We start from the raw sequence: 27,517 nt of genomic DNA, 5'->3' as shown, positions 1-27,517 counted from the left end.
ATCCTAGTCAGGTTAGTTCATTGCTGAGCCATGACGGGAACCCTGAATTACTTTCTTATTTTTAATTTTTTAATATTTATTATTTTATTTTACTTTTTGTCTTTTCTAGGGCCACACCCACGGCATATGGAGGTTCCCAAGCTAGGGGCTAATCGGAGCTGTAGCTGCCGGCCTACACCACAGCCACAGCATCGCTGGATCCTTAACCCATTGAGCGAGGCCAGGGAGCAAACCCGCAACCTCATGGTTCCTAGTCGGATTCACTAACCACTGAGCCTCGATGGAAACTCCCTGAATTACTTTTATAGTCCGAAAAAATTAATGGTAAAACGACTGCTTGGAATCTTAGAATGCCACCTACCTGTCGCATCCAGCTTTCCTCCCCAAGGTTTCAAGTGGCACTTGCCTTTCATGTTTCAGGGCCACACCTGCAATAGTGGAAGTTCCCGGGCTACAGGTAGAACTGGACCTGCAGCTGCCGGTCTACACCACAGCCACAGCAACACTGGATCCTTAACCCACTGAGAGAGGCCAGGGATCAAACCCACATCCATGAGGATCCTAGTTGTGTTCTTAACCCACTGAGCCACAACAGCAACTCCTAGCCTATGTTTTTGATTGAGGCTCTCTCTCTACCAACATGCATGGGCTTATATCCATGTGGTGAGGCTGCAGAAGAGTTTCCGTTCGTGTGTCAGGGGTCCATTGGTGGGTGGAGAGGGGTTTTCCCTCTTTGGCACGGTTTTCTCCGGCTTGACTGCCATCCGGGGCATTAGCTCTCCAGGGGCCGTTTACCTTAGCTTTCACAGGGGGAGGTGTAGGCAACCATGCATTTCCCCAAGTCCCAGGTGTCGACGGATCATAACAGAGTTGTAGGTGGTACATAGATAGATACTTTTTATTTTTAAAGTCACTAATTTATTTCAGTGTATTATAGAAAAAAGTACAGCCAGAATAACAAATCTGTGATTTTACAGATACTGTTTCAGTTGGCTCTAGATGGATCTACACCTTAAAATTTAATCTATTAAACATTCATTAAGTAAATAATAAAAAAATTCAGATGTACAGATATGGCAAAGCTCTGAAATCACATGCAAAAGACTGAAATATGGGAAGCACTGGTGCATGAAATAATCCCTGCGCCTCATGTTATAAAGGCGGCTTGTTGTATCTGTGTTTTCATTGCTTGTAAATACCTTTTCAGTGTCCTTTCTCTGCATGCACCCCTTCTGTTTTGTTTAGAAGATGCTTAATTTCCCTCTGCTACTGTATCTTTTTATCCTTTATTTTTCTTAGTTGGTTTCAATGTTATTGCAATATGATATCCTGAAGTTTTGCAGAATTTATTAAGTGCATCTTTCCTTCCCAGAACCAATTATAATCACCTTCCTCTAATTATTACAATTTTGAAATAGAATGAACCCCACCTCAACAACATAAGTGGCCTTTAAAGAATCCAAATCGGTGTTTCTCCACGGCTCAGTGACCAGGGCAAGCCTAGACAAGTCTCAGGCCCCACCTGACTCAATGCCACCTGGTGACGTGTTGCACTGGCCTCATCCTGGAGGGAGCAACTCCTGTGGTTCCTGGGACATCCAGTCGGAAACTCCTGGAGGTTGGGACACGTTTCATTACCTGATTGGAGAGACTAGACTGGGCGCTCTGGGCCTTTGGGCCTGAGGCGACCCCTGGGTCCCAGGTGGCCGGCAGGGCCCGGGGCGGTCTGCAGGGGAGAAGCTCGAGGCCAGCCGTGGCCGCGCTGCCTGGGAAGCTCCCGCTGCGGAGACGAGCCTCTTCCCCAGGTCACTCCTTTCAGCAGGCGAACGAATTCTGCCGTCAGCTGCGGCCTTTTGCTTCACAGGTGTTTACGGGATCCTCTTCCTTGAAATGTAAAAGCCTGACAGGGAGGTGCCGGGGTTGGGATGGTTTCTTTTAGAATTGCTCTGGGGCAAGGCTGGCCGTGACACCAATGCCAAGATTCGTGGTGGGGCGGGAAGGTTGGTGGAATTAACTTCAGATTCATTTCCAGCGCTGGCAAGGGCTTGGAAGTCCCATCTGGGCTGCCACACGGCCCGCCTCTGGTAATTATCTGATCTGGAGCAAGACAGCCCGTCCTGGGGGCCTCAGCTTCCTACAGGGGAGACAGCGTGAGCCTTCGGTCACCACGACCTCCATGGCTGCAGTCACCTCTGGGTTTACGAGGGAACCTTCTGATGCTACCAGGTCCTCTGCGATCATCTTCCCGTCCCTTCAAGGTGCTTTTGGAGAGTCATCAATACTGCATCCTTGCTTGACTGCTCAAAATATCTAGTACGGTCAGAAGCGTAGAGTCTGAATCCAGGGACCCGTCTCAGCCTTGCAGGCATGACTGGCTCTCTCTTTTCCAAGCAGCGTCTGTCTGTTCAGATGTCCTTGAGCAGCGACGTTTGGAGGCCTCCCTCCCATTCGTTCTGTGCTGCAGAGGCCACGGCCACAAGTCACTGGCAATCGGACCCAGGATGATCCTTTTCTCTAAATTCCTCGTTATTCGGGGAGAGTCCTGTGCTGGACTTTTTTAAAGAAATATTCCACTTATTCATTTATTTATGTATTTTTCGTTTTGTCTTTTTAGGGCCCTTCCTGCAGCATACAGAGGCTCCCGGGCTGGGTGTCGCACTGGAGCTGCAGCCACCAGCCTCCACCGCAGCCACAGCAACCCCAGATCTGAGCCGCATCTGCGACCTACGCAACTCATGGCAACGCCGGATCCTTAACCCACTGAGCAGGGCCAGGGATGGAACCCACGTCCTCGTGGATACGAGGTGCGTTTGTTATCACTGAGCCACGGCAGAACTCCCGTGCGGGACTTTTGCTAGTTGCCCTTCATTTTCATCATTACCCTGGCTTCGTCTGAGTGTTTACCCAAGAAAAACTGCCCTTTTGGCCATTTTCCTGAAAGGCTGCTTCTTCCTTAAATGCTACAAAAGAGGCTGCCCCAATAAGGCTCTGATAATCAAAGTCCCTAGTGGGTCCTCTGCCTTTGTCAGGACAAATACGTGGAAGAAAGTGAGGCGAAGGCACGTCTGCGCTCCTGCCAGGGAGACAGACAATCGGGGACTGTTTGGGGGATTTATGAGGACTTTGCTGCAGCACGCAGATCGCCTGGCCACCACCGGCAACCTCACAGGGAAAATATGCACTGAAACAATGGAGGTGTTTGGAAATGATTCACGTCGTTTCCAGGAACGACGCTAATAGACCAAACACATTAACCCCAGTGAAGGCTTTGGTGAGACGGACAACCTGCCGGCACCGGCTGTCTTCTCTGTTGGTTTCCTCGTCTGCGTGGAGGGGGTCCACCGGCCAGCTTCGTAGACACGGGTGGGGCGCCCCCCGAGCGGCACCCTGGACTCTGGGCACCCGGGAGATCTGCACTTGCTCGGGGAACTGCCCGTGCAGGGAGAAGGCGCCCAGGAAACGGAAACGGCGCCAGCGCAACAGAAATCAGCATGTTCCCGAGCAGAAAATGCACACGATGTGAAGTCAGTATTATCTGGGTGGTTTGATATTGCAAAACGCTTGTCACGGGAATTTAGAAAGTTAAAAAGAAACAAAGAAAAGAAAAGATGAAATCTTAGTCCCATCACCCAGAGAAAACCACAGTGAACCTTTTTGCCACATTTGCTTTGAGAACTTTCATACTGTAGCTCAAGGGGCGAAAAGTTGTTCTTGCACATCGTGTGTTTAACCTTATTATTACACAGAACCCTTGACATGATTCTCGGGCGTATGAGCGGATGTCATTAACTACGGATAAGCAGCAGCGTTCATTGCTTTCCCATCATCCGTTAAGAGAATCCACCCTTGATCACCGAACAGCCTCCCTTTTGGACACTTGAGCTGCTTACATATTTCACTGTTAGAAATAGTGCTGTCCTAGAATGCATATTTTGGGGCCTAAAGGTTTTTCCATATCTTGAATTCTTTCCTTTGCATAAATGCCCAGAAGTGGAATGTTGGAACAAGTAATACGAGCGTCTTTGAGGCTTTTGATGTATGTCACCCGCTAACCTTACCCCAAACTGGTGCTTTTAATTAAATAAAACATGTTCAAATACTGAAACACAGGCATTTTGTTGGCGTGTGGGGAAAGAGTCTGGAATTCTACTCCGAAGAGCTGCGCAAAAATGTGGACAGTGCATCAGTTAGTGTTTAAGCAAAGTCCACTGTGAGGGTCTCGGTTTTTCCGACACTTATGGAGTATCTACTGTTTGCAGCCACTGTACTGTGCTGGAAACAGTGCGCAGAAGGCCGGGAGTGGGCAGTGAGGGTGAGGTCCCCTCGAGGAAGTCCCCGAGGGAGGAAAGGGGCTCGGGCCTGCTGGGCTGGGCGGGGTGCGGGGAGGGGGAGCTGTGAGCCCCGGGTCCTGGGGCCGGAAGGGCTCACGCCGAGTGTTAAACAAAGCCCTCGCAAGGACCTCAGAGCTTCCCGGCAGCCTGGCTCTGCTTTTCGGTTTCCATTGCTTCCAGGGCGGCTTGATCTATTTTTTTTCCGGAAAGGTCCCACAGGTCCCACAACTAGGAGAAAAGGGAGGCGCTGCAGGCGGGGCCCCCAGCATGGGTGGTGGCCCCCCAGGTCTGAGATCCAGGGCTGGCTCCATGGGGGCGCCGTGAGGAGCAGCTTCCATCCTCCTCCAGCCTGTGGGCGCTGTGATAAAGCTCCTTCCAGCCTTGTCGGAGTCTGAGGTCCAGTGAGCAATGGTGTGCCCTCCTCCAGACCCTTTCAGGTTTGAAATAAGAGCCCAGGCCCCCTCGAGCCAAGAGCCTTCAGTCTGTTGACAGTTTAAGAATCTGCAGCTCAGCTTTGCTGTGAGGAAAACGGCATCTCAGCGACCAGAATCCCTTTCGAGGCAGTCAGAGCATCTGGACATCCTGCTGTTTGGGGAGGTCCCAGCAGCAGTCACCAGGCCTCCTGTGACAGTGAATCTGCAGATGCTGAGCCGGTCACCACCCACTACAGGCAGACCCGGGCCTTGGGCCGCGCGGAGGAGCCCCCAGCCTCAGGCCCCTGTGTGTCCACCTCGGTCCCCGCGTTCATCCTGAACCACCTGTCTTTCATCCCCAGTGCCCACGCCCTCAGGACAGAGGGCCCAGGGGCAGGGTCGTGACTGGGCTGAACCAAGCCACCTGGAGGACCCAGCTAAGGTCTCTGGGTGCCCTCTCGGGCTGGACCCTCTCATCCAAAACCAGATTCTGCTTAAAGCTCCAAGCTGTCAGTTAGCCTTTGGGACGGTTTCCTGCCACATGAATTTCTTCCACATCCTTCGAGTCTGTCCCACTTTTTAATAATTGAAACGGCTGGTAACCTCGGAAATAACTTTTCCAGGCAAATCCATCTCTAAACCTTCCGTGATTATTGTTGGTTTGAAAAACACGTCTCGGTGGCCAGGCCCTGCAGGCCGTTCGAGGCCGGTGTCTGGCCCGCTGGGATCTGTTCGTGTTTGAGTGGCAGCTGCTGCCGACCCAAGGGATAGGGTCCGGCCCTGAGGCCGCAGCGCCCCTGCCCAGCTCCACCGAGCCGCGAGGCTTACCTTCCAAACATCGAAGACCTGGGGTCTTGGCAGGTCCTTTACCGAATGGACAGCTCTGCCATCCCGCATTACTCTGCTGGGGCCCGGGAGGGGTTGGGGCTGTTCCCTCCAGGAGTGGCAGGCAGGGGTCGGGCTGTCAGCAGGCCATTCTCGCAGCTTGCCTACCATATATCCCACCCACCATTCATTCCACTAACGCAGACGCCTGGGGTCAAGGCCCCGGTACTCAGTGGGCATCCACATACGAGAGTGCACGGACTGGTCTGAGGGCTGCAAGGACAAGTGGAGTGAGGAAAGCCCCTAGAGCCCTGGACACCCAGTGGTTCTGCACCCACATCTTCCAGTTAGCAGTGTGTGACTTGCGCGTGGGTCGGGAATCACAGTCAGTCGGGGGCCTGCACACGTGGACATAGCATCACACTCCCCTGCTGACCCCTCCATGGATGTGACCGGAGCTGAGGGAGCCGCCTTCCCCAGTGGCCTCAGCTGGGAAGGTCTCTCCTGATCCACCTGCCAAGCCAAGTGCTTCTAGCCCTTCTCACCTCTCGCAAAGCATCCTTTTCCCACCACAAAAATATGGGACAAAGACTGTCCCAGCCACCAGGAAACTCCTCTCTGAAGCAGAAATCTTTCACTTTCTTCCAGCTTCTCCCATCTCAGCCCAACTGGCGCATCTCAAACAGCAAAACGTGATTCTGAAGTTCACAGCAGAATCCTACTGTGGCATGAGGCCCTACTTGGTGCAGGTGGAGCTGCCTTAGGTCATCGCGAGCGTTTAGCTGTCTTAGTGCCACAAGGTCATTCCCACACGAACAGAGTCGCCTACAAGGCCGCCCGGGACCCTGAATCCAGAGACTCTGTGTGGCTCCTCCCAGGAGACATGGCTCCCAAGGGCCCTGGGAGCTTCAAGGTCAGATGAGGGGTTCCCAGCTGGGAACAGAACGGGGTGGGAGGCATGGAGCCTGCAAACCTGACTGACTCTGGCTTTACACGGTTCAAGCTTTGCGACCTTGATCAACTTATGTAACTTGATCTCAGAAGCCTCATCTGTGAGTTATTAGCTGTAGCAACACTTACAAATAATGGTTAACACTGAGGATTCAAAAAAAATATTTAAGTGATAAATTATTCAATAAATGATACTAGGACGATCAACCATCCATTTGGGTAGAACAAAATTCCCACTCTTGACTCTTCATCCCATGGATTAAAATACATTTCAGATGAATCGAAGATTTACATTTAACAGAAGAAAGAAAAAAAAGAAAGAAGGAAAAATAAAGAAAATTAATAGATGAACACAGTGTTTTTCTATTCTTGCCTATTTTTACATTTTTTACAGTCTTAAAATGAAGAATACTGCTTTAAAGAAAATCTAGTCACCTTTTTGGTCACAAAATGCAGAGGACTGAGAAAAAGCCTGGTACAACGAACAGTGTTATGCTTTCTAAGCTCTGTTTTCAGATGATACCTTTACAGCTTGCATTTGGTATTGTACCTACAAACTGAACAGTCTCTCACCCAAGTAGGCTTTTGAAATAAACATGAGGAATAAAGGAAAAATTGGGGGGGGGGATTCCATACACCTGACAAGGAGGTAATTTTCATAACATGCAAAGAACAGAGAAAAGAACAGGTTCCTGGCAGTGACAGCAGTGCCCGGTGACCAGTCCTTCCAAAGGTGACAAGAGGAAGTTCTGGACACAACATTTAAAACCACATCAAGGTGCAGGAGTGTGACTGAAAGCAGGCAAGAGCCAGGATCCTTGTGTTGCCGGCAGTTCTGAATCCTGGTGCTGCTGGTGTCCTAGGGGACCTTCTTCCAGTGTGAATGCCGAGCAGAAACCAGGTAAATGGCACAGGAATCGCTCTGCTACTTTTTACAACTGAGTGTAAAGCAAAAGCTTCAATCAAAGGTCAAGTTGTGGAGTTCCCGTCGTGGTGCAGTGGTTAACAAATCCGACTAGGAACCATGAGGTTGAGGGTTCGGTCCCTGCCCTTGCTCAGTGGGTGAAGGATCCAGCATTGCCGGCAGCTGTGGTGTAGGTTGCAGACGCGGCTCAGATCCCGCGTTGCTGTGGCTCTCGTGTAGGCTGGTGGCTACAGCTCAGATTGGACCCTAGCCTGGGAACCTCCATATGCCGCAGGAGCGGCCCTAGAAAAGATAAAAAGACAAAAAAAAAAAGTCGTTTTGTCATTTACAAGATTACAGGATAAAAGCTTAATTCCTAAGATCATTTTAACAGATGTATAGAAAAAAATCTGACAAAATTCAACAAACACTAGACAAACTACGGCCTTTGTGGGGGCCACTGCAGCCCAACGCCCTGACCAGGCAGCTTACAAGTGACAGGCTTTGCTGCTCCCCTGCTGGAGGCTGGAAGCCTGAGGTCAGGGAAGGTCAGGTTCCGGTGGGGAGCCTCCGGGGTCCCAGCCAGCTGCCTCCTGGTCCCAGGTCCCAGCCAGCCGCCCCCTGGTGTCTGCAGGAGCAGAAACAGACTCTGAGGGCACTGACCCCACCCTGGGCCTGCCCTCGTGACCACATCTAACTCTAGTCACTTGCAAAGCCCCAGACACATCACATGGGCAGGCGGAGGGTGTCAGCATATGACAGGGGTCGCAGGTCACACTCATTCAGGCCACGACACCCACTACCTCCAGCTCAGCAGCAGGCTTTGTTTGGGGTCTAAGCTCTCGGTGGCTGAAGGAACGCGGTGACCCCACCTCTATTTCCCTGGGCCAGACTCCCCCTCGACACCTCCCTGGGGGTTTAAAGGCCCCTCCTTGACCACTGGTGAACACGGCATCCGTCAGGATGCACACCCCACCCCTTCTCCCCCCAAACCTCTCCCAACTCCCTCAGGCCCAGTCGGTTTGACTCCCTTGGGCTCTTCCCGGCACCTACGATTTTATCCCCCGGCAGCCTTGAAGCCCTGTGCCCGCCCGCGGCCCCCACCACCCCCCGAGTCATCTCCTGCCAGACTCACACACAGCGCCTCCCTCTGCTGCTGGACAGCGAACGCGTCTCCCGGCAGGGCCTGCAGAGCCCCCAGGGTGGGGCCCAGGCACCCTCCCCGGACCCCAGCCCTCCAGCCGGGGGGTGTGTGGGGGGGTCGGTCATGCCACGGGGGGCATCACACATGCCCTCGCCCACCTTCACCGTTGGGGCCCCTCCTCCCCAGGCTCTCCCCCCACAAAGCAGGAGGAGGGCCGCCTCCCTGACTCCAGCTTCTCACACCAGCATCCGGGCCTGCGTTCCAGGTGTGTCTGTGCATTTACCTGCATAATTCGCTGGCTGAGATCTGCCCAATGGAGAAGGGAAGCTCTTTGAGAAAGGCACAACATTCACATTTGTATTTTTTGCGCCTGTCTCCTCATCTTCCACCGTTCCCGGAAGACAATATCAATGCTGATCCAATCAGTGAATGATGCGAGAAGCCAGGGAGAGAGCGGGGGTTGAGAACGGGCCCCAGCGAGTTCAGCCCTGGAGAGGAAGCAGCAGGGCGTCTGCCACCCCCTGGGGGAGGGTTAGGGTTAGCGAACCCCAGGGCACAGCTGACAGCTCCCAGCTCTCTCAAAACTGCCCCCCAGCCCGGGAGAGGTGATGGCAGCCATCGTGTGACCCGAGCCCCCAGATCCGCCCCCCACCTCACCCCGCACAGGCGATTCCCGCTCAGACTCTGGAAGTGAAGCAAAGCACTGTTTCGGGCGGAGACGGACTACGGGCAGCAGAGCAGCTCCAGCACCTGAGGTGTGTCTAAAAAGCTACTTACCCCAACTAGCAGCTTTTCTTTCGTACCTTCCTGGGCTGACGACACAAAGGTTTACCTGAACGGTACACCGAATCGCAGCCACCACCGGAGGAGCCGCGTCCACCTTGGGCGTGTCTCCGACCACTTGACACAACATTGTGTGGTGTTTGTGGCTGCGGAGTGACAGCTCCCTGAGACAGCCACACCGAGGCCCCAGGCTGGGCGACTGTCACCTCGCAGCAAAAGAGACTGGACGAGATTGAGCAGAGGGTTTGGGGAGGAAGGGCGAACCCCGAGGGTCTGGTAGGGAAGGAGGGAGGCTGGAGGGTCCGAGCCAGAGAGACACCCAGAGGCGCTGGTTTGCAGACAGGAAGGCACCTCAGCTCAGGACACAGGTGCCTGTGGAAGCTGGAAAAGGCAGGAGTGGTTCTACCTGGAGGAGAGGAAGGAAGCCCCGGACACGTTTGTTCTGCACTTCTGGCCTCCAGAGCTGTAGTCAGGACTTCTGTGTTGTGCTACGTCCCCCTGAAACGTGGCCTCCATGCCAGGCCAGGGCTGGGGACACACCCCCCGGAGTTCACCGGTAGTCAGAACCTGCCAAGTTCCTTTCTGCCCAAACCAGCTTCTCCATCGTGGGATTCAGTTCCCAGGCTAAGGGCAAGTTTGACCGGGGGGCAAGGTCAGTGGTGGGGGCGGGTGGGCAGGAGGGCTCACAGACCCCGGGGAAGAGAGGCTTCCAAGTGGCAGCGGCTCCATGTCAGAACGCCTCCCATAAAGACTGAGTCCCAGGAGAGCGGCCAAGACCCCCTGCGGGGTCCCAGCCCCTCCAGACCCGCAGTCTCCGCATGGCCGCTGCACTGGGGCACGCGGGTCCCCCGGGGGGAAGGCCATCCTTCTCTTCGTCACACACCGCTCACTTTGGGGGTGACCAGATTCCGGGTGCCCTGGGGCTCCCAGGCCCTGTCCCCAGCCCCACCACCACAGGTGCACCTCCTGCAAACGCTCCGGACGACGGCCTGAGCCCCTTCCCTGACGCCCTCCCCGTGCCCAGCCGGGAGCCTGGGCCAGAGAGGAAAAATACTGCAGAACTGGCTGCTTTAAATATTAAGAGACAACCGGGAAATCGGAACACTGATATCTGACAATTTGGAGGAAGCACTGCCAATTATTTCAGCTGCAAAGATGGAACTGTGGTTTTGTGGGGCTTTTTTAGTTCTTATCTAACTTTTAGAAATACCCTCATAAGTATTTATGGATGAAGTAATACGACGTCTGGGACTGGCTTAAAATAACCCCATGAGGAAGTGGGTGGGGTGTAGACATAACAAGGCCAGCCGCGCCTGCCTCCCTGCCTCAGCGATGGGTCCTGGGCTGGTGGCACACCGGCTCTGCCGCGTGTCTGAATCCCCACCGAGGGCGTCCCCCCGCCGGCCATGAGCCTCTCACCCGCTGACCCCACAGCCCAGCTGGGCTCCCGTTTCCCGCTCTCATGTCACGGAGGTGACGGTGACCACGTGCTGGGTGCACACCTTCCCCACATGAAGTGGGGATCCCCATGCCGTCAGACATGCAGCCTCTGCTCCCGTCTAACCCGGGCCCCACCGAAGCCCACGCTCGGCATCTCCCCCACTTGTGTCTCAGCCTCGCCTTCCTGCTGCTCCCCCCGCTGGAGAGTTTAGGAGCAAAGTGACACAGTGCAGGCCACACGGCCAGAGGGCAAGGCCAGGCCGTGGAAGGATCTGCTTGCCCAGCTCACCTGGGTCCCTCACGCGGGCTTCTCCACGATCCAAACCCAGCAGGGACGGAGGGCCACCACCCCCGCTGCACTGGGCTTGCGCCAAGCCGGCAGCCCCCACGCTCAGCAGCTCGCTTGTGTAACAGGAAGCAGCCTGTTTTGACAACACAGAACTACAAGCTGGGAGATCAGATAAGCCGGGCTGGACAAAAGCCTTTCCTCCGCGGCCGCAGGCGTTTCACATCTCCCCCTTGGCCCGAGAGCCTGGTCTCCTTTTGGCAAGGCTAGGAGAGCCCGGGGCCATCTCGAAGTGTTAGTGGCTGAACGGTCGGCCTGTGACTGTGTCACCATTGGGGGAACACAGCTGGCCCGGGGCCAGGCCACGGGCCACACAGGCTGTGAGACTTTGAAGCCGTTTTCCTCACTTTAAACCCCATTTTTTCTCCCCGGCTCCTTGAAGTGGCAGCAAAGGTCAAACGCTCCCTTTACCCACTTGCTCTGTCTCATTTGGTCCAAATCTCAGGCATCAAATAGAGACTTGGGTAGGGTCGAGACCCGACCTCTGCAGCCCCAGAGGACAGGTGTGACCCCAAACAAACTCCAACAGCAGCTTCCCAAACAGAGCCTCTGAACTGGCAGGCGCGGGCCAGGGCCCTGGAGGGGCCACAAACGTGAACAGACACAGACCAGGGCTGTCGGCGTGGACAGAGGCCACGGGGCCAGGGGAACAGCCTGGGGGCTGCCCCGGTCCCCACGGCCAGAGCACCAAGCTGTGTCTGGACAGCATGCACCTTGATGTCACAGATGCCTGGATTCCCGTCCCTCCTCTGTCACGTTGTGGGCTGGGGTCAAGGCCAAGCTGCTGTGGGGGGGGGGCCCGAATTCACAGAGGCTGTCAGGGGACAGGGATCGGGCCCACTGCCCGCCACTTCCCAGGACTGCACGCGTGGTGGACGCCGGAGGAGGGGGTGTCACTGAGCACATGCCCCTGGGGCGGGGGGAGAACGGACGCAGAAAGGGGGCACCGCCGGGACCACCCCCACCCCCCACGCTCAGCTTGAAGCCAGGGGCGCAGGCGGGCGCTGCGAGCACACCCAGAAAAGCTCTCTGCGGACACGGCACACAGGACGGAGGCGACTCTGCAGTTACAGCCGACACTGTGACGATGATTCACTGCGACAACGAGCCAGGCCTGCCCCACTGCCCCTGCCCCAGGCAGTGACCAGCGCTGGCCAAGCCACATCGGGCCTGAGACAAAAGGGAAACTGTATACTCTGGAGCCACGACCTCAGGTGTGTTTGTAACGGTTTTCCTGGAATGTAAAATGTATTTGAGAAAGACAGTGAAAAACTGAAAAGCAGGTATATTAAAACTTATAAAAAAATTAAAATACTTTATTTTTATCAAAAAGAAAATTTATTGTAATTTAATTTTATTGGATTTAATGGAATAGAAACAAAGGCATTGATAATATTTTCAAAATTCACTTCTGACAAGAAATTAGCTATTAACTGAAAACAAACACAGGCACATACAGGAAAACACACTGAAGACACCTCCGTTCAGTGGCATCGTCACAGGTGCTAAAAGTGGAAACAAGCCAAACGCCCTCTGTAGATGAAAAGACAGAGCGTGGAACGGTCTTCAGCCATCAAGAGGAAAGAAGCTCTGCAGGCGCAGCGGTGGGGTGACCCCGAAATGCCAGCCGAGCCAGCAGGCCCGTCACAAAGGACAGTGCCCTGCGTCCTGTGCTATGAGGTCCAGGAGGAGCCAACCCACCAGACGGGGCTGGGGGAGGGGCGTGGTTATAGCCAGGTGAGGGGGGGCGGGGGTCTCAATTCAGTGATGGAACACTCTGGAAAATGCAGGGGTGCCGGCTGTCCACTCTGAATTAACTAAAGGCCACACGAGAGGCGTGGTCTCTTGTCACTCCCGTCCAGGGAACTTGAGTGACCTTCAGCCCCTAGGACAGCAGCGTCCAACCACATCCTGGACTGGGGCAGGACACGGTTCCCAGCAGCGGCGAGGACGTGCCTCAACATGAACGGGGACAGCAGCCCACCCCCTGATGGCAAGAAGGCCGGAGAAACCGGGACCCCCACAGAACTGGATTCAAACTCAGTTCCACCACTTCTGACTCCGACTCCAGGCAAGGTGCTCGCCCTCTCTGAGCCTCACACCTCTCGTGTGTAAAATGCAAATAAAAGCAAAAGAACGACAAGTGTTCAAAACGCAAAAGCCCACCCCACTGCTGCCTCAGTGTCACGGTGGGTCTTGTGCTTCCAGCACCTGCAGGAGGCTTGGCTGGTCAAGTGCTCCAAGCCGCTCCTCTGTAAAGGGGCCTTTTTCCTGAATCTACACAGAAATGCACCGCCAGGGTCCTTACATGGGAACAACAGTGACAGTAACGAGGCATCGTCTTCAGCCTGAGTTTCATAAAAATTAGCGCAGTTCGTTGAATCTGGAGTCCCCTGATTTACAAAGAGGCACTTGACTTACATGCACGGTCCTGCTGCCTGAAACGAAGTGTGCCTGTATCCGTTGCATTTCCCCAGTCCTCGATGAGGGGCAGCAAACAGGGGGTCTGCCCTCCAGGCCTCGGAGGGGAGCTGGATTCCTCTGCGAGCACGAGGAGCAGGGGAGGGAGAGGGGACGGGGGAGGAAGAGGAATCCTGCACCCCCCAAGGCCAGCTGTCTGGGGTGCACGTGGGCAGCGGCTGTAAACCCTCTTTGGTTAAATCCTTGAGCGAGGTTACCTCTTCTTGGCCGCACTGACCCACCTCCGTGCCTTTGGGGCCAGCAAGTCGTGGCTCCGGGCCCTCTGAAGGCAGGGATCTGGCAATGCCCACCCGCCTCTTTCGACCAAAAGCTGAAGAAGAGGCTCCATTTCCGGGAGACATACGACGGCGCACTGCCGGCCCCCAACAGCCCAGAGGAGGAGAGGCCTCGGCACTCCCAGTGGCCCAGGCCCTCCCTGCGCTGCCGTCCTCACTGCCTGCCCCCAGCACCGTCCTGGCAAAGTCCGACCATGCTTCCCACTCACCCTGGGCAGTTAACAGGAGGCTGGGCCCCCCGAGGAAGACCAGCAGCTCCTGAGGAATCTCCACGTGGCCGTGCAGGCGGATGGCAACCTTGGGCTTCCCGAGCTGCAGGGGTGGAGGGGGTCTGACCTTGGGCCTTACAAGCTGCGGGTGGGGGAGCGACGAAACACCAGAGCATCCCCCGGAGGGAAGTGTGGGGACACGGGGCTGCCTGAGAATGGAGGGGGCGACGCCGGCCTGTGCCATGAAGTTGCCTCCACATTTAAGGCCCAAGACTCTCCTGACGGATTCCGGGGAGACAGGCCGGCCTGGGGGATCACAGGCTCTCCTGCCCCGAGGGGTCTCAGGGTATGGGGCCAGGCTGGGTGTGCGCATGGGTGAGGGCCATTCTCAGCCCACATCGGCCTGCCCGGCTCCAGGAGGCCCAGCTCGAGGTCCCGGCGCCCTGAGCCGGTGCACCAGGCAGCAGAGGTGGGTGGCCGCCCACCGTGGAGTCTAAGAGCGTGACCAAATCCATCTGCGGCACCTGGAATGCATGTTACAGATGCAACGGCCTAAGGGTCTATTCTTGGCTCCCAAACAGACATTTCAACAGGAATGTGACTGTTCTCCGTTAAACACCAAATAAAGAATTGTTCTACAAGCAGGCCATCTGTGAGGCCCAGCGGTGCCAGGGGGACCCTCCACGCCGCCCCCCCCCAAGGGGCTGTCACCACACACAACACCTCCCACACACTAAGGGGCTGTCCCCACAGGAGACACGCTGACGTGGAGTTTCACTGGGAGAGACCAGGCCTGCGAAACGCTGCCTGACACCTCTGCGTTCGGACCCCACAATGGCCTCTTCAGAGAGGAAATCACCGTCCACACTGAGGAAAGTGCCCCCACCTCGGAGATTTGGCCGGCGTGCCCGTGGCAAGTCCCTCCCCGTCACGCTGTCACCTCCCGCACGCCCATCAGGGAGCTTCTTCACTTCAGCCAAGTGTCCTGTGGGTACAGAGTCAAGCCCCAAACTCACGCGCTAAGTTTTCAGACCTTTTCTGGTGAGGAGCCAAGAAATCTCCCCCCCCAAAAAGGAAGGTGGCTCCAGCTGTGCCGGCGCCATCAGCGACACTTGACGGCATGTCTGTACATGGTGCACAGAAGTGGGAACTGGGGCCCAGGCGGGGGCAGGGCGTGGCCCCCGCTCCCAGGACCCTGAGAGGACGACCTCCAGCGCCCCCGTCAGGCTCTGTGCTCACGCAGCGCCTTCCCCAGAGAAGGCCGGGTGGCCGGCTCCTCGCGTGAAACTCCATGAGCCGCCTCCGTCTTCAGGGACAGTCCGCCGCCTAAGACGGACCTCGGCATAGTTGCCTAAGTAATAAACTAAGTTATGTGACTTTTCAAAGACCCTGACAGCCATTGCCAATAAAAGGAATCCAGTAATCCAGCCCAACAAGCAGCCCCAATTACCTCTGAAACCAGGCCTCTCTGGTCCGACGCGCCTGCTCCCATCGCACCTGCACGCGCCCAGCAGAGGCAGCCCCAGAAGGCACCTCATCGCATGCACAAAGCCTGGTCCCCGTGGAGCGGCTGGTCTCAGTGCTGTCCCCTGTCACCTGCTCAGCCCTCCCTTCCTGAGTATGAAAGGTCCTCTTTGCACCAGGGCTGCCCCCCAGGGGCCTCGCCACCAGCTGCTATTCCCACACTCGTGATAACAGTAACACACGCTCACTGGAAAGGGTGAGGCAGGTGCCGAAACGTATGAATAGAGGAAAAATGGAGTGTCCCCTCCCCTTGCACAGGCAACCACTGCCCACGTGGGCCCCAGGCAGGTGACGGCCCACGAGGCCCCGCACACAGATGGGCTCCGGCAGCCGCCGCTCTGCAGACACGTCCAAGAGGGTCTGCGGCCCCAACCTCCAGCACCAGAAGAGAAGCCTGGGGGGGGGGGGGCGCTGGAGGTGGGAGAGGCCTGACCTGACGAGGCCGGGATACAGAAGCTGGAGGTGGGGTGGGGTTGGGAGGAAGGCCAGGGCAGCGGGCAGCAAACGGCAGCACTAAGCTGCCCCCTGAGCCAGGCGCACGCGTTGCCAGTGGGCGCACACGTTCCCGGCGGGCGCGCCCTCCTGTTTCTATCCAGGCAGAACAGTCGGGTCTTGGTCACAGCTTTGACAGCTGAGCCGCCTTTGTAGGGGTGCCTGTTGCGCACAGGCTGTGTCCCTGGGCTGGGCCCCTCGGGCTCTGAAGCAAGTGATGGTTTTTGTTGTTGTTGTTTTGTTTTGTTTTTTAAGGGCCTTGCCTGTGGCATGTGGAAGTTCCCAGGTTAGGGGTTGAATCAGTTACAACTGCCAGCCTACACCACAGCCACAGCAATGCAGGACCCAAGCCCCGTCCGCAACCTACACAATGGCTCACAGCAACGCTGTATCCTTTAACCCACTAAGGGAGGCCAGGGATCAAACCCGCATCCTCATGGGTACCAGTCAGGTTCTTAACCTACTGAGCTACAACAGGAGCTCCCAACTGGTGTGTTTTATTGCTCCCGTCCGCAAAACTCTGCCCTGGAGTCTTGGGAAGACGGAATGGGTGACAGCCTGGGGCTTCCTGACCTGGAAAGCAGCACGGGACAGGTGCGCGAGCCCTCAGCAGGGCGTCCGAGCCAAGCTCCTGGAACGCCCTCCTGTTGACGCGGATCTTCCTGGCCGCTCACCTGGGGCACTGAGAGCAGGGTGCCCCCCAGGGTGCCCCACCCCCACCCCCACCACCTGCCGTCAGCAGCCTGACTGCTCGCTTGTGGCCAGGACCCCCTCCCTCCAGGTAAGTCCTTAAACAGGTGTGCTGGCCACACAGGCTCACCCCGCCCCAGGTGGAGGACAGGCCTTGTCTGGCCACATGGAATTTTGTTGGCATCAAAGATCCTCCAGCTGCTTTAGACGGAGCAGCAAGTTCCAGGATGAAACAGGCCTTTGCTGCACTGGGTGAAAATTCCCGATCCTGCTGTGAAGATAAGAAAACAGACAGGGAGAAAGGGGCTCCATGGAGTCGGGATGCCAAGAGGAGGCTGGCAGCCTGTGCCATGAAGGCAGAAGCCATCAGGTGTGGGGAGTGAGTTAACAAGATACACGGAAGACACAGAAAAACAGAAAATGTAGTGAAATAAGAGATAAGTTATTACACATGGCGCGGAATGGCCAGACCAAATCGTGGTCATGCCCCCGCAGGGCTGACAGATCGGCCACTCCAGCTGACCGCGGAGAGGTGACTCCCAGAACCTCTCCCTCAGACATGGAGCCGGTGATGGGCTGCCAGACGGGGAGCGGTGGGCTGCCCCCCCGGCCACCTGCCCCCACTCGGCCCCAGGCTCAGCTCCCCCAGACTCCAGGGGCACAACAGCTCCCCCAGACTCCAGGGAGCGACCTGCCTTGTCCCCTGACACGTGTCCCCAGGCAGTCACCCAGCCGAGGCCCGGCACTGGCACTCCCAGAAGGCCGGGCCCTCCCTGGCCAGACGGCCTCCGGCCTGCACACCCTGGAGAGGACACCGCTGATCCCCCAGAGCGAGGCTGACGGGGACTTGATGGCGACTTTGCCAAAAATCCACTTGGAGTGCGTTCAGAGCTACTCAGCCGACGAAACTTACTTGGGAGGCTAACTGGGCATAAAAAGAACATTGCCACCAGGCTTCGGAGAACCTGTCCCTCTCTCACAACGACAGCGCTAAAAGTCCACCTGGAGAGTCAGGGGCAGAGACATCGCCCCCCGCCCCCCGCGCTCCCTCTGAGCCGACGCCACTGGAGGCCGCAGCAGGGCGAAGGCACTTGCGCAGCACGGGGGGGTCGCGAGACCTTCTGAACACAGTCTAAGCATATCTAACAAGTGTTTTTATCAGCCAGAAGGAAAAAAAGTTCTGAAAGTTACTGACCCAGAAATTCTAAAAAGGTAAACGTCCCTGTCGCAGTGCATTCAGCTGAGCCTCCAGCACAAAGGCTCCGACCGGGGGCTGCCGACCACACCGTCCAGCCAGGCTGGGCACGAGGCCCCAGCTCCCACACTGGGCCGAGCAGCCCCGTCCCACAGCTCCAGCGGGAGCCCCGCAGCGTCCTCGGAGGTGAGAGCAGGGCAGCTGTGCCATCCCGGCCACTCCTGCAGGACATGAGGACTGCAGGGGCACAAGTCCCATTGAGGCCCGGTGTTGCCGGAGCCCCGAGGTCACTGCTGGCCCAGACTTCTCAGCTACCCATCCAGGGGGCTCCCATGTGCAGCCACGCTGGTCTGATGGCCAGAGCTGAAAACAGCAGGTATCCTAGCAGTTACTGAGGGTGACGGCCCAGGGCTCATGCTGTGGCCCGGTCACCCCTGTCTCAGCCCCTGATCCGCCTTGGGCACTGTCATCCGAGAGTCACTGTCCGTCCATGCCCCTCAGCCCTCACGAGGCCCCTCTGCTGAGCCATGCGCCACGGCAGCCCTTCTGCCAGACCAGCGTTACAGGAGTGCTTTTGGACTGAACTAATACCTGCTTAGCAGTAGCCAGTCCAGCAACAGCCACATCCAACAAAGATGCTAAGACCAGCTGGGAGTGGGATGGAAGCTGAGTGGCCGCCACAGGACCAGGGACCCACAGCCTCGGCTCCTCTGTGCAGGCTGAGGAGTCCCGGTTCACCAAAGGCCGAGCTACGTGGGGGCGGCCAATGGCATCTCAGCGCAAAGCAGCCCCCCCACCCCTGCCACCTCCACCTGCTCTGCAGCTCGCCAGGCCTAGGACTGGGACCCAGGCCTCAGGCTAGGCTGAGGTGCTCCGTTTCAGATAAGGAAGGGTTAACCAGCCTAGGTAGCCAGCCTTGTCTGGGGATGGGTGTCGTTTCTATGGCAACCCCAGCAACAGAACACAGAGCAGCTTACGCGTGGACACTGCCCACAAAACCCTTGTAGGTCGCAAGCTGCGCAGGGCCCCCGATGGGGTGGGGGAGGGGGCGACCATCGGCCTGCCCTGGGCTGAGGGTCCCGGGTCCCAGGACCTTTGCTTTTACACTGGGAACATCCCCGGTCACCCTCAGGGAAGGCCCTGAAGGATTTTTCCACAAAAGAACTTTCGGTGCAGTGGGGTCCGACTCACTGCGGTATGCAGCGTTTTTCAAACCTTTGGACCATAACCCACAGTAATAAATACACTTTACACAGTGACCCAGTGCGTCCTCAAAAATAGACACAGTGGAAATAAGAACTCACATCTGCTAAAACTCTGATACCCTCTATCCTGCATCATTAAAAACTGCAAGTGAACAAGACACGAAATACCTACCAGTGGGGAGCAAAACATGGTCAGGAAAAAAGCCCTTCATCATCATAGGCCTGGAGAATTCTGCTTCTGGAAAAAACAGAGTAACGAGGACCAGATTTACCTTCCTGTCTGAGACGATGGAAACACCAGACAAATACATGAAATGACAGTGTTCGAGACACATCGGGCACAGGGGAAAGGGACCCCGAGGGACAAGACACAGGCAAAGCCAGGCCAGGACTGCTCAGCTTGCTGCCAGGGTCTCCCCCTGCTGAGGCTCCCTTGTGTGAAGGGGGTCCAGGCAGGGTCTGCAGATTGAGGGGGTGGTGAGAGAGGGGGCTTCGAGGTCTGCGGAGGGTCCCTCACCTCCTAGCAGAATTATCACAGTCCTGGGAGGAAACTCCCAAGGCCGGGAAAGAACTGGCCGAAGCACTGGCGGGACGACCCGCGCAGTTGCCACGGCCCGGAGGTTCCAGTCTCTTCTGCCAGAGCGCGGGTCCCGCTCTTGGCGCCTCGGCGAGGCTGGCCCAGGGCCCTGCTCTGGAAAGCCGCCCTGAGTGTGTCTCGCTCTGGCCCCACCAAAGCCAGTTTCAGGGAAACCTCGGGAGATCAAAACTCAACATCTGAGATGAAGGTTGCGCTGGCTGGGTTAACGACACCGCAAAGGAACAATCGGGGGACTTGAAGGCGTAGCAATAGAAAATACCGAAATAACACAGAAAGAAAAAAGACTGAAAACAGTGAAAAAAGCATGACTTAGCTCCGGGAAAATGTCAGGGAACGAGACATGGGCGCTGCCAGGGTTCCCAGAAAGAGGAGAGACTGAGACGTAAGACGGGGCTGGAAAAATGATGGCCGAAATTTCCTTAAATGTGATGAAAACTATACTCTTCGATGCAAGAAGCTCCACGATTGCCAAGCACAAGACACACGAAAGGACAAAAGGCCATCCTCAGGGTTTTTTAAAAAAGCAGTGATAAAAGAGAACGTCATAAAAACAGCCAAAGGAAAAAGACGTATTGTGTTCAGAGGAGCAAAGAAAAGGATGCGTGGGGGTTTCTCGCCGGAAACGTGCTAAAACACAGGGCGTGGCCTCTTTAAAGCATTAAGGGAGTGGAGGATGGTCGCCTCGGAATTCTATTCCCAGGGGGGAGAAAGAGTCTTCCCAAAGGGAAGTGAAATAAAGACAGAAAGGACAAGGAAAAATCGACGGGATTCATCAACAAACCTGCACTCAAGACAGCGTTTCGGGACTTCACTGAGGCAGAAGGAAATGACACCAGATCGGGGCTGCCTCCGTTCAAAGGAACACGCAGCCCTGGAAACGGCAGAGGTAGGCCAGCAAAAAGACAGTGTCTAATTGTTTAGATATTTTCAAAAGAACAGTTTAAAGGAGAAACAATACACTGTGTTGTAAGGTTTGTAACATCTGCGGAAGCCAAGTGTGAGGGAACAGCAGCAACGGAAGGGAGCCCTGGGCACAGGCAAACCTGCCTAAGCCAGGAGGCACGGGCAGCATCGCTGCTGCGGGTGGTAGGGAGCCCTAGGTCACAGGGCGGCCCTGAAGCCTGCAACAAGCAGGATGGATAATGTGTCAGTAAAGGACATAAAACTGAACCACAAAAACTTATAATGAATCCATGAGAAGGCAGAAGAAGAAAGGGGAAGGAAAAAAATGGATGGAACTAATCGAAAACAATAACAAAGCAGTGGATTTAGACTGAATCATATTAATAATCATATTAAATGAAAATGGTCTAAGCATCTCAATGAAAAGGTAGATACTGTCATAAGGGGTTTTAAAAAGGAAGCCCTCACTACGTGCCATCTATAAGGAAGCAACTTTAAATATAAAGAGTCAAACAGAGTAAAGACAAAACAATGGGAAAAGACACATCACAAACACATTAATCAAAAAAACTTGCATGGTTATATTAACAGGCAAACAGATTTTAAGGCAAACAACAGCGCATGTCGTTACGACAAAGGAGCAACTACTCAAGATACTTAAGAAAGTAGATAAAGAGGAAAAGATGAAATGTAACATAAACAGAAACAAAGACAATCGTTTTTTAAAAACAGAAAATAGGAAACAGAAAAATAAAAGAAAAATGTTAATATAACCAAATTTGGTTATTTGAGATCAATAATACAGTTGAATCTCTGGCCAGAACGATCTAGACCAAAAAAGACACAAATTATCAATACCAAAAATGAGAAAGGTGTCCTCACCACAGAGCTACAGATATTAGAGGAATATTATGATCAACCTTATGCCAATATATTCAACAACTTAGATGAAATGGACACACTTTTTTTTCTTTCTCTTTTTATGGCTACACCTGCAGCATATGGAAGTTCCCAGGCGAGGGGTCGAATTGGAGTGACAGCTGTCAGCCTACAGCCACATCTGCAACCTACACCACAGCTCATGACAAAGCCAGATCCTTAATCCACTGAGAGAGGCCAGGGATCAAACCTGCATCCTCATGGATACTAGTCGGACATTTAATTGGCTGAACCACAATGGGAACTCCTGGGCAAACTTTTTAAAGACACAAATTTCTAAAGCTCACTCCCAAAGAAATAGATAGCCTGAATAACTTTTTATCTATTAAAGAAATGGAATTTATGGCTTAAATCCTACCCACAAAGAACACTCCAGGTCCGTATGGTATCACTGATGAGTTTTGCCAATCATTTGAGGAAAAAATAGCACAAATACAACAAACTCTTCCATTAAACTGAAGAGAAGAAAACACCAACTCATTCCACGAGGCCAGCATTTCTGGGCACCAAACCGGACGGAGATGATACAAGACAAGGAAACGCTCTCAAAAACATGGAAGCAAAACACATGCAAACTGAATCCAACAATGATTTAAAAGGACAACATGTCATGACCAGGTGGCGTTTATTCCAGGGACGCAAAGTTGGTTCAACACTTGAGAATTAACTCACGCATTAATGAATGGAAAAGAAAAACCATACGATTGTCTCAAAGGATGCAGAAAAACTACGTGACAAAATCCAATGTCCACTCTTAAATTTTAAAAAAATTCACAGAAAATTAGACACTGAAAGGAACTTCGTCTTGATAAAAAGATCTGTGAAGATCCTACACACGATGCTTAACGGTGCAAGACCGGCTTAGTTCTTCCTCGGGTCAGAAACAAGGCAAGGACGTCCACTACCACCGTCACTGGTGACCCCTGTAACGGAGGTTGCTAGACAGTCAAAAAGTCAAAAAGTCAAAAAAAAAGGAGGAAGCACCCAGATTTGAAAGGAGAAAGCAAAAATGTATAAACTTCCAAACAGCATGGTCATCTATGTAAAAACTACTGAATCTACCACAAAAGCTCTGAAACTAACAATTTAGTTAAAATTGTAGGATAAAAGATAAACACGCAAAAGTCAAAGCTTTAAACAGTCACAAATTAAATTAGAAACATTTACAATAACATGAAAAATGTAAAATATTTAGAGATGAACTCAAAACTAAATCACAGTCCAAAATATAAAACTTAAATATATAAAGCTTCTGGAAGGCAGTCTTTGAAAGACCAGAGTTTTCATTCTTTTAAATAGAACAGAAAAACAAGTCACATACAGAAAGTAAATCACACATCTGATAAAGGACCTCTATCTAGAATTTTTAAAGAAGACTTAAAATTCAACAAATAATAATTGGGAAAGCAAACACCCCAAGTAAAAAAAAAAAAAAAGATAGGAAAGTTTAAACAGACACCTCACTGCAGAATACATTTGGGAATTCCAGCTGTGGTGCAGAGGGTTCAGAATACAGTGTTGCCATAGCTGTGGTATAGGTCACAGGTCACAGCTGCAGCTCAGATTCAATCCCTGGCCCGGAAACTTCCATATGCCTCGGGTGTTGCAAATAGGATACATACATACACACACACACACACACACATTTGAATGGCAATAAACACATTAAAATTTTCTCAACAGCATTAGTTATCAGGAAAGTGCACACTCAAGTCACTGTACACCTGTGAGAATGGCTAAAATTAAAAAGATGAACCACAGCAAGTGTTGGCGAGGGTGCAGAACAACTGAACACTCTTCCATGGCCGGGGGGAAGGGGAAATGGTAAATCACTTTCCAAAACTGTCCATTTCTTAAAAAGTTAAACACATACCCGTCATGTGGCCCAATCATTTTGCTCCTAAATATTTCACCAAGAGAAACGAAAGCTTACATGCATACAATAACTTGAACACAAACGTTCAAAGCCACTTGCTGCTAACCATCACTCACTGGAAATAAGCCAAATGTCCACCAACAGGTGAAAGATCAGCGGCGTATCTAGATGATAGAATACTACTGAGCAAGAAAAAAGGGATGAACTATTGGTACCTGCAACAATGAAGATAAGTCTGAAAATAAATCTGCTGGTGTTAGGGTTAGGGTTAGGGTTAGACGCCAGATGGAAAAGTGTACATACTGTATGATTTTTTACATAAAATTCCAGAAAATGCAAGTGAGTCTGCCGTGACAGAAAGCCAGTCGGTGGTTTTGCCTAGGGACAGGGAAGAGGTTGGGACGGGCACCTTCCTCAGGAGGAAGGAACTGCCAAAGGGCATGAGGAAATGCGTTTGAGCGCTGGGTGGGTTCCGAACTCCATCGCGGTGGTGGCGTCCCAGGTATGTACGTATCCCACAGATAGAGCAGAACGTACCTGTGCGGTTTATGGCATTTCCATCGTGCGTCAATAAAGCTGTCAACAAAATCAAATGATTGGTTTGACCAATACCCAGCAGTGTCTCTTGAGAAAGCAGCAAGTACTTGACTCCCATCTATTGAGTGGATACAAAACGAATGGTCTACCTTGAAATCATCCCAACAGATGTGGTGAGAGAAGGGAAAACGCACAGTTCATTTCCCAGCACACCTCGTGTCCCACCCTCCCACTCCACCCCACCTCCACACTCCATCCCGGTTTATCCCAACAAGAGGGGCCACCTGCCATCTAAGGCGCCCACTGCCCCGGGTCCACCTGGTCTTCGTAGATTTGAACTGCCTCCTTCATCACTGCCGTTGCAGGGTCGGTAACGCAGTGCCTGACAGCTCTTCCCAGTTTGGGAAAATATTATCCAAATTGTTTCTTACCTGTTTTCTGTTTCTGTCTCAGAGTAAATTTTCTGCTTTAGTAACCAGGCTTGGCCAGGCACCCTCCACTGCCCAGCAATGCCTTCTGCCTTCTGCAGTTATGAGCAGGTGTGTGTGAAGGCATTTTTTTAAACCCAGTCTCTTTGTAACGGGAGGTGCTGTGACCACTGGGAGCCAATAGCAGAAGGGGTGAGTGGGAATTATGGGGAAGGGGACCGAGGTCCAAGCTAACAGATCAGGGGACCTGAAAGGCTCTGTCCAGTGGGAGTCACCTGAAGCAGTGAGTCCACACCCAATGCATACCCTCCCCGGGGGACCTAGAAAAGCTGGGATCAAACTCTGAGAACTGCATGAACGCTACAAACTCTCTTCTCCAAACACACAAACTACGCAGCAACGGTTTCTGGAAGTTCACACACTTCTTGAAATGTATCCACGGGCTGCTGACTTGGAACCCAGAACTCCTTAAGTGCCGCCAATTAAAGATCTGATGTAAATGCTGACGAAAGAATTTTTTGCCTCACCCAAATTTCTGAAACCAGTGCTGCTCCTTAAGGACAAGCCTGAGGATCAGTGCGGTCAGTACTCGGTGTAGGCGCCCTGGCGTGTGCAGCTGCCTTGAAGTCTATGGGCACCTGAGTGGCCAGCTGACCAGGGAGTGCCTGGTAACTAGTTCCAACAGGAGTGAGGTGCGGAGGACTTTACCATTAAAATGTTAATTCTCTCTGTAGGAGAAGGTCCCTTTCCCTGATTTTAACATATTAATGCTCACTAATTCCACCTTCAAACTTAGGACCCCAAAGACTCTACCAGCAGCGCCTTTTCTTTCTCCCACAAGGGAAGGCGGGGAGAAACAGGTGCGGACTCTGGGCGCCAAGCCCACCAAGCAAAATGACCACCCCTGTTGGGGCGGAGGCGAGGGGGGGGGGCTCGCTGTCCCTTTCATCTTCACGTTGGGGGCGGGGCTTCCGGAGCAGGGCTCCCCAGGGTGCGGGGTGCAGGCCCCTTCCCGCGGTGCAGGGCTCGCTGCCTGCTTCGGTCCCGTGAGTGGTCTGCTGTGCTTTGGTTTTGCTTGTTTGTGTGGTTTTTGCCTGTGACTTTGCGAAATATTCTGGGACGAGAGACAGAAAGTCTTGGTCTCCGAGAACAAGCAAAATATTTTCAGTTTAAATATCTACTGGGAAACCTCAAGTTTTTCAGCATCATCATTCTAGAAAACAGATTACAAAAGCAAAGAATTTAATCTCGCTCCCTGGACCCCCGACTCGGTTTGACTTCAATTTATATTTTCTTCGGTGGGTGTTAAGTCTTAGAAAGTGTGTCCTAGAATGAAGACACCAAAGAGGATGCGGTAAATTTGGGAGGGGCAGCGGGATGGAAAGAGGTTTAAATTCGCTAAGTGGCCAGCTGTACCTGTCCGGTTGCTACCTCTTCGCTTTCACACCGTCCGGGTGGAAGAACCTTTCGGCCGACTGGGGGAAACTCGCGGGCGAGGCAGCCAGCGGGTGGAGTCCCGTGTCTCCACCACCGGCTTCCCCTCCGCGCTTTGATCTTCCGGGAGAAAACCGGCTCGGCCCGGCGGCCGCGGCGGCGCCTGCCCCGCCCCGCCCCCGCCCCCGCCGCCCCCGCCCAGGCCCGCGCGAGCGCCGAGGTGCTGCCGCCGGGATGTGACCTTCAGAGCCGCCTGCACAGGATGACCGGAGCCACCGCCCCGCGGCGCCCGCGGCTCGCCACCGCCCCCGGGGCGCTCTGACCGCTCGCGCCCGGCTCCCGGCCCCCGTCTCAGCCCCCAGTCCCCGTCCCCTGTCCTCGTCCCCGGCCCCGCCATGCCGCCGCCGCCGCCTGGGCCCGCCGCCGCCCTGGGCACCGCGCTGCTGCTGATCCTGCTGGCCTCCGAGTCCGCGCCCAGTGAGTACCGCGCGGGTCCGCAGCGCGGGCTGGGCGGGGAGACCCCCCACCCCCCCAACACTCCGCCACCCCCGGGGCGAGGGAGCCCGAGTGCCCGCACCCCGGCCGGGGCGATGCGACCCCGAGCGCCTCGGCCCCGCCAGCGCCGCATCCCGGGGCCCGCAGCCGGTCAGGGGGACCGAGCGTGCGGGCCGCGTTGACGGCGTGTCCCTGCTCTCTCCCCGCTCCCCCGCTTCTCCCCGCTCGGCCCTCCCGCCCGCGTCCGGGAAGCCGTGATGCTGCGGGCGCGCGAGGCGGCGCAGTTCCTGAGGCCCAGGCAGCGCCGCGCCTACCAGGTCTTCGAGGAGGCCAAGCAGGGCCACCTGGAGAGGGAGTGCATCGAGGAGCTGTGCAGCCAGGAGGAGGCCCGGGAGGTGTTCGAGAACGACCCCGAGACGGTGAGCGCCCCGGGCGGGGCGCGAGGGGCGGTGAGGTGCGCCGCGGCGCTCGGGCTTCTGCGGCGGGCGGGACGGCCCCGCCGAGCGTTTGGGCAGCCGGGTCCCCCAGAGCGCTGTCCCTGCAGCACCGCAATTCTGGGCACACACGTCCGTGCGCGCACTGGTGGGGAGTCCTGAGGTTCCTCCGCACGGCGGACTTCCCTTCCCAGAGTCTGCTCACGTCCGCCCGCTGCGGGGCACACCCCGAGCCCTTAAAGAGGGGGGCGTTCAGGCGCCGTGAAAGGGCCGGGGCCGGGGGTGTCGGGCCTGGCCCCCCGTCAAGCCTCCTCCGGAGCCCCAGTTCCCCTGGTGACGCCGGGAGCCCCGGCTGACTGGGGGAGGAGTGGCAGATGTCTGCGTGGGGCCCTGCGGACGCCCTGCAGTTGGCTCCCTCCGCAGCCTCCGAAGGCAGCCACTTAAAGGAAACGTGCAGTAATATGACAGCTCCGCCAGAACGCAGCAGAGTCTGTTTTAAAACGTAAAAGAAAGAAATGGTTTAAAAGCCAGAACGGCTCCATCCCTCCCCTCCTCCTTAGCGAGAAGGGGCTGGGCTCTTAGGCGGAAAGATGTGAGGGCTGGAATTGCCTGCAGCAAGGTGGCTCTTGGAAGCAGCTGGTGGCTTCAGGAGCCCCACGTGCTGG

General features: G+C 54.8%; 2 protein-coding genes and 1 long non-coding RNA gene across 7 annotated transcripts in view; 1 reads left to right on the top strand and 2 right to left on the bottom strand.

Annotated features, from left to right (window-relative positions):
* Positions 1–6,671: 6,671 nt before the first annotated feature.
* Positions 6,672–12,379, bottom strand: LOC125113374 (uncharacterized). Of its 4 annotated transcripts, XR_007131432.1 has the most exons (4): positions 11,081–12,376; positions 8,852–9,975; positions 7,917–8,052; positions 6,672–6,765 (listed from the first exon to the last, which is right to left on the bottom strand). It is a non-coding gene; the product is annotated as an uncharacterized LOC125113374 (long non-coding RNA). The 4 variants fall into 4 exon arrangements; XR_007131429.1 differs by having other exon boundaries at positions 8,852–12,377; XR_007131430.1 differs by lacking the exon at positions 6,672–6,765 and adding an exon at positions 6,883–7,458 and having other exon boundaries at positions 8,852–12,378.
* Positions 12,380–12,474: 95 nt separating this feature from the next.
* LOC125113371 (uncharacterized) lies at positions 12,475–26,089 on the bottom strand. Its single transcript, XM_047756033.1, has 5 exons — positions 25,906–26,089; positions 24,062–24,179; positions 19,381–19,446; positions 14,989–15,087; positions 12,475–14,626 (listed from the first exon to the last, which is right to left on the bottom strand). Exons 2-5 carry the CDS (start codon positions 24,177–24,179, stop codon positions 14,238–14,240), a joined length of 672 nt encoding a protein of 223 aa, XP_047611989.1. The 5' UTR covers positions 25,906–26,089; the 3' UTR covers positions 12,475–14,237.
* Positions 26,090–26,140: 51 nt separating this feature from the next.
* GAS6 (growth arrest specific 6) overlaps positions 26,141–27,517 on the top strand; it is a 32,114-nt gene continuing 30,737 nt past the window's right edge. Inside the window, exons 1-2 of one of the 2 annotated variants that reach the window (XM_047756030.1) lie at positions 26,141–26,400; positions 26,671–26,837. In XM_047756030.1, coding sequence (XP_047611986.1) covers positions 26,319–26,400; positions 26,671–26,837 — 249 coding nt within the window. In that variant the 5' untranslated portion in view covers positions 26,141–26,318. The remainder of the gene's footprint in view (positions 26,401–26,670; positions 26,838–27,517) is intronic. The other variant, XM_047756031.1, reaches the window with a different exon arrangement.

This window comes from Phacochoerus africanus, chromosome 13 (genome assembly GCF_016906955.1).
Source record: "Phacochoerus africanus isolate WHEZ1 chromosome 13, ROS_Pafr_v1, whole genome shotgun sequence".
NCBI lineage: Eukaryota > Metazoa > Chordata > Mammalia > Artiodactyla > Suidae > Phacochoerus > Phacochoerus africanus.
The sequence above is the reverse complement of the archived record's forward strand: the minus strand, read 5'-3'. Positions and strand labels throughout refer to the sequence as shown.

Bases quoted from the DNA above. Each gene is read 5' to 3' on its own strand.
- LOC125113371 (XM_047756033.1), bottom strand. From the start codon at position 24,179: ATGGGAGTCAAGTACTTGCTGCTTTCTCAAGAGACACTGCTGGGTATT. The intron at 19,447-24,061 runs GTACGTTCTGCT...TGTTTTTTCCAG, and splicing joins AAATGCCATAAACCGCACAG to AAGCAGAATTCTCCAGGCCT. The intron at 14,627-14,988 runs GTGGGGGCACTT...CATGCATTCCAG, and splicing joins ACGCCGGCCAAATCTCCGAG to GTGCCGCAGATGGATTTGGT.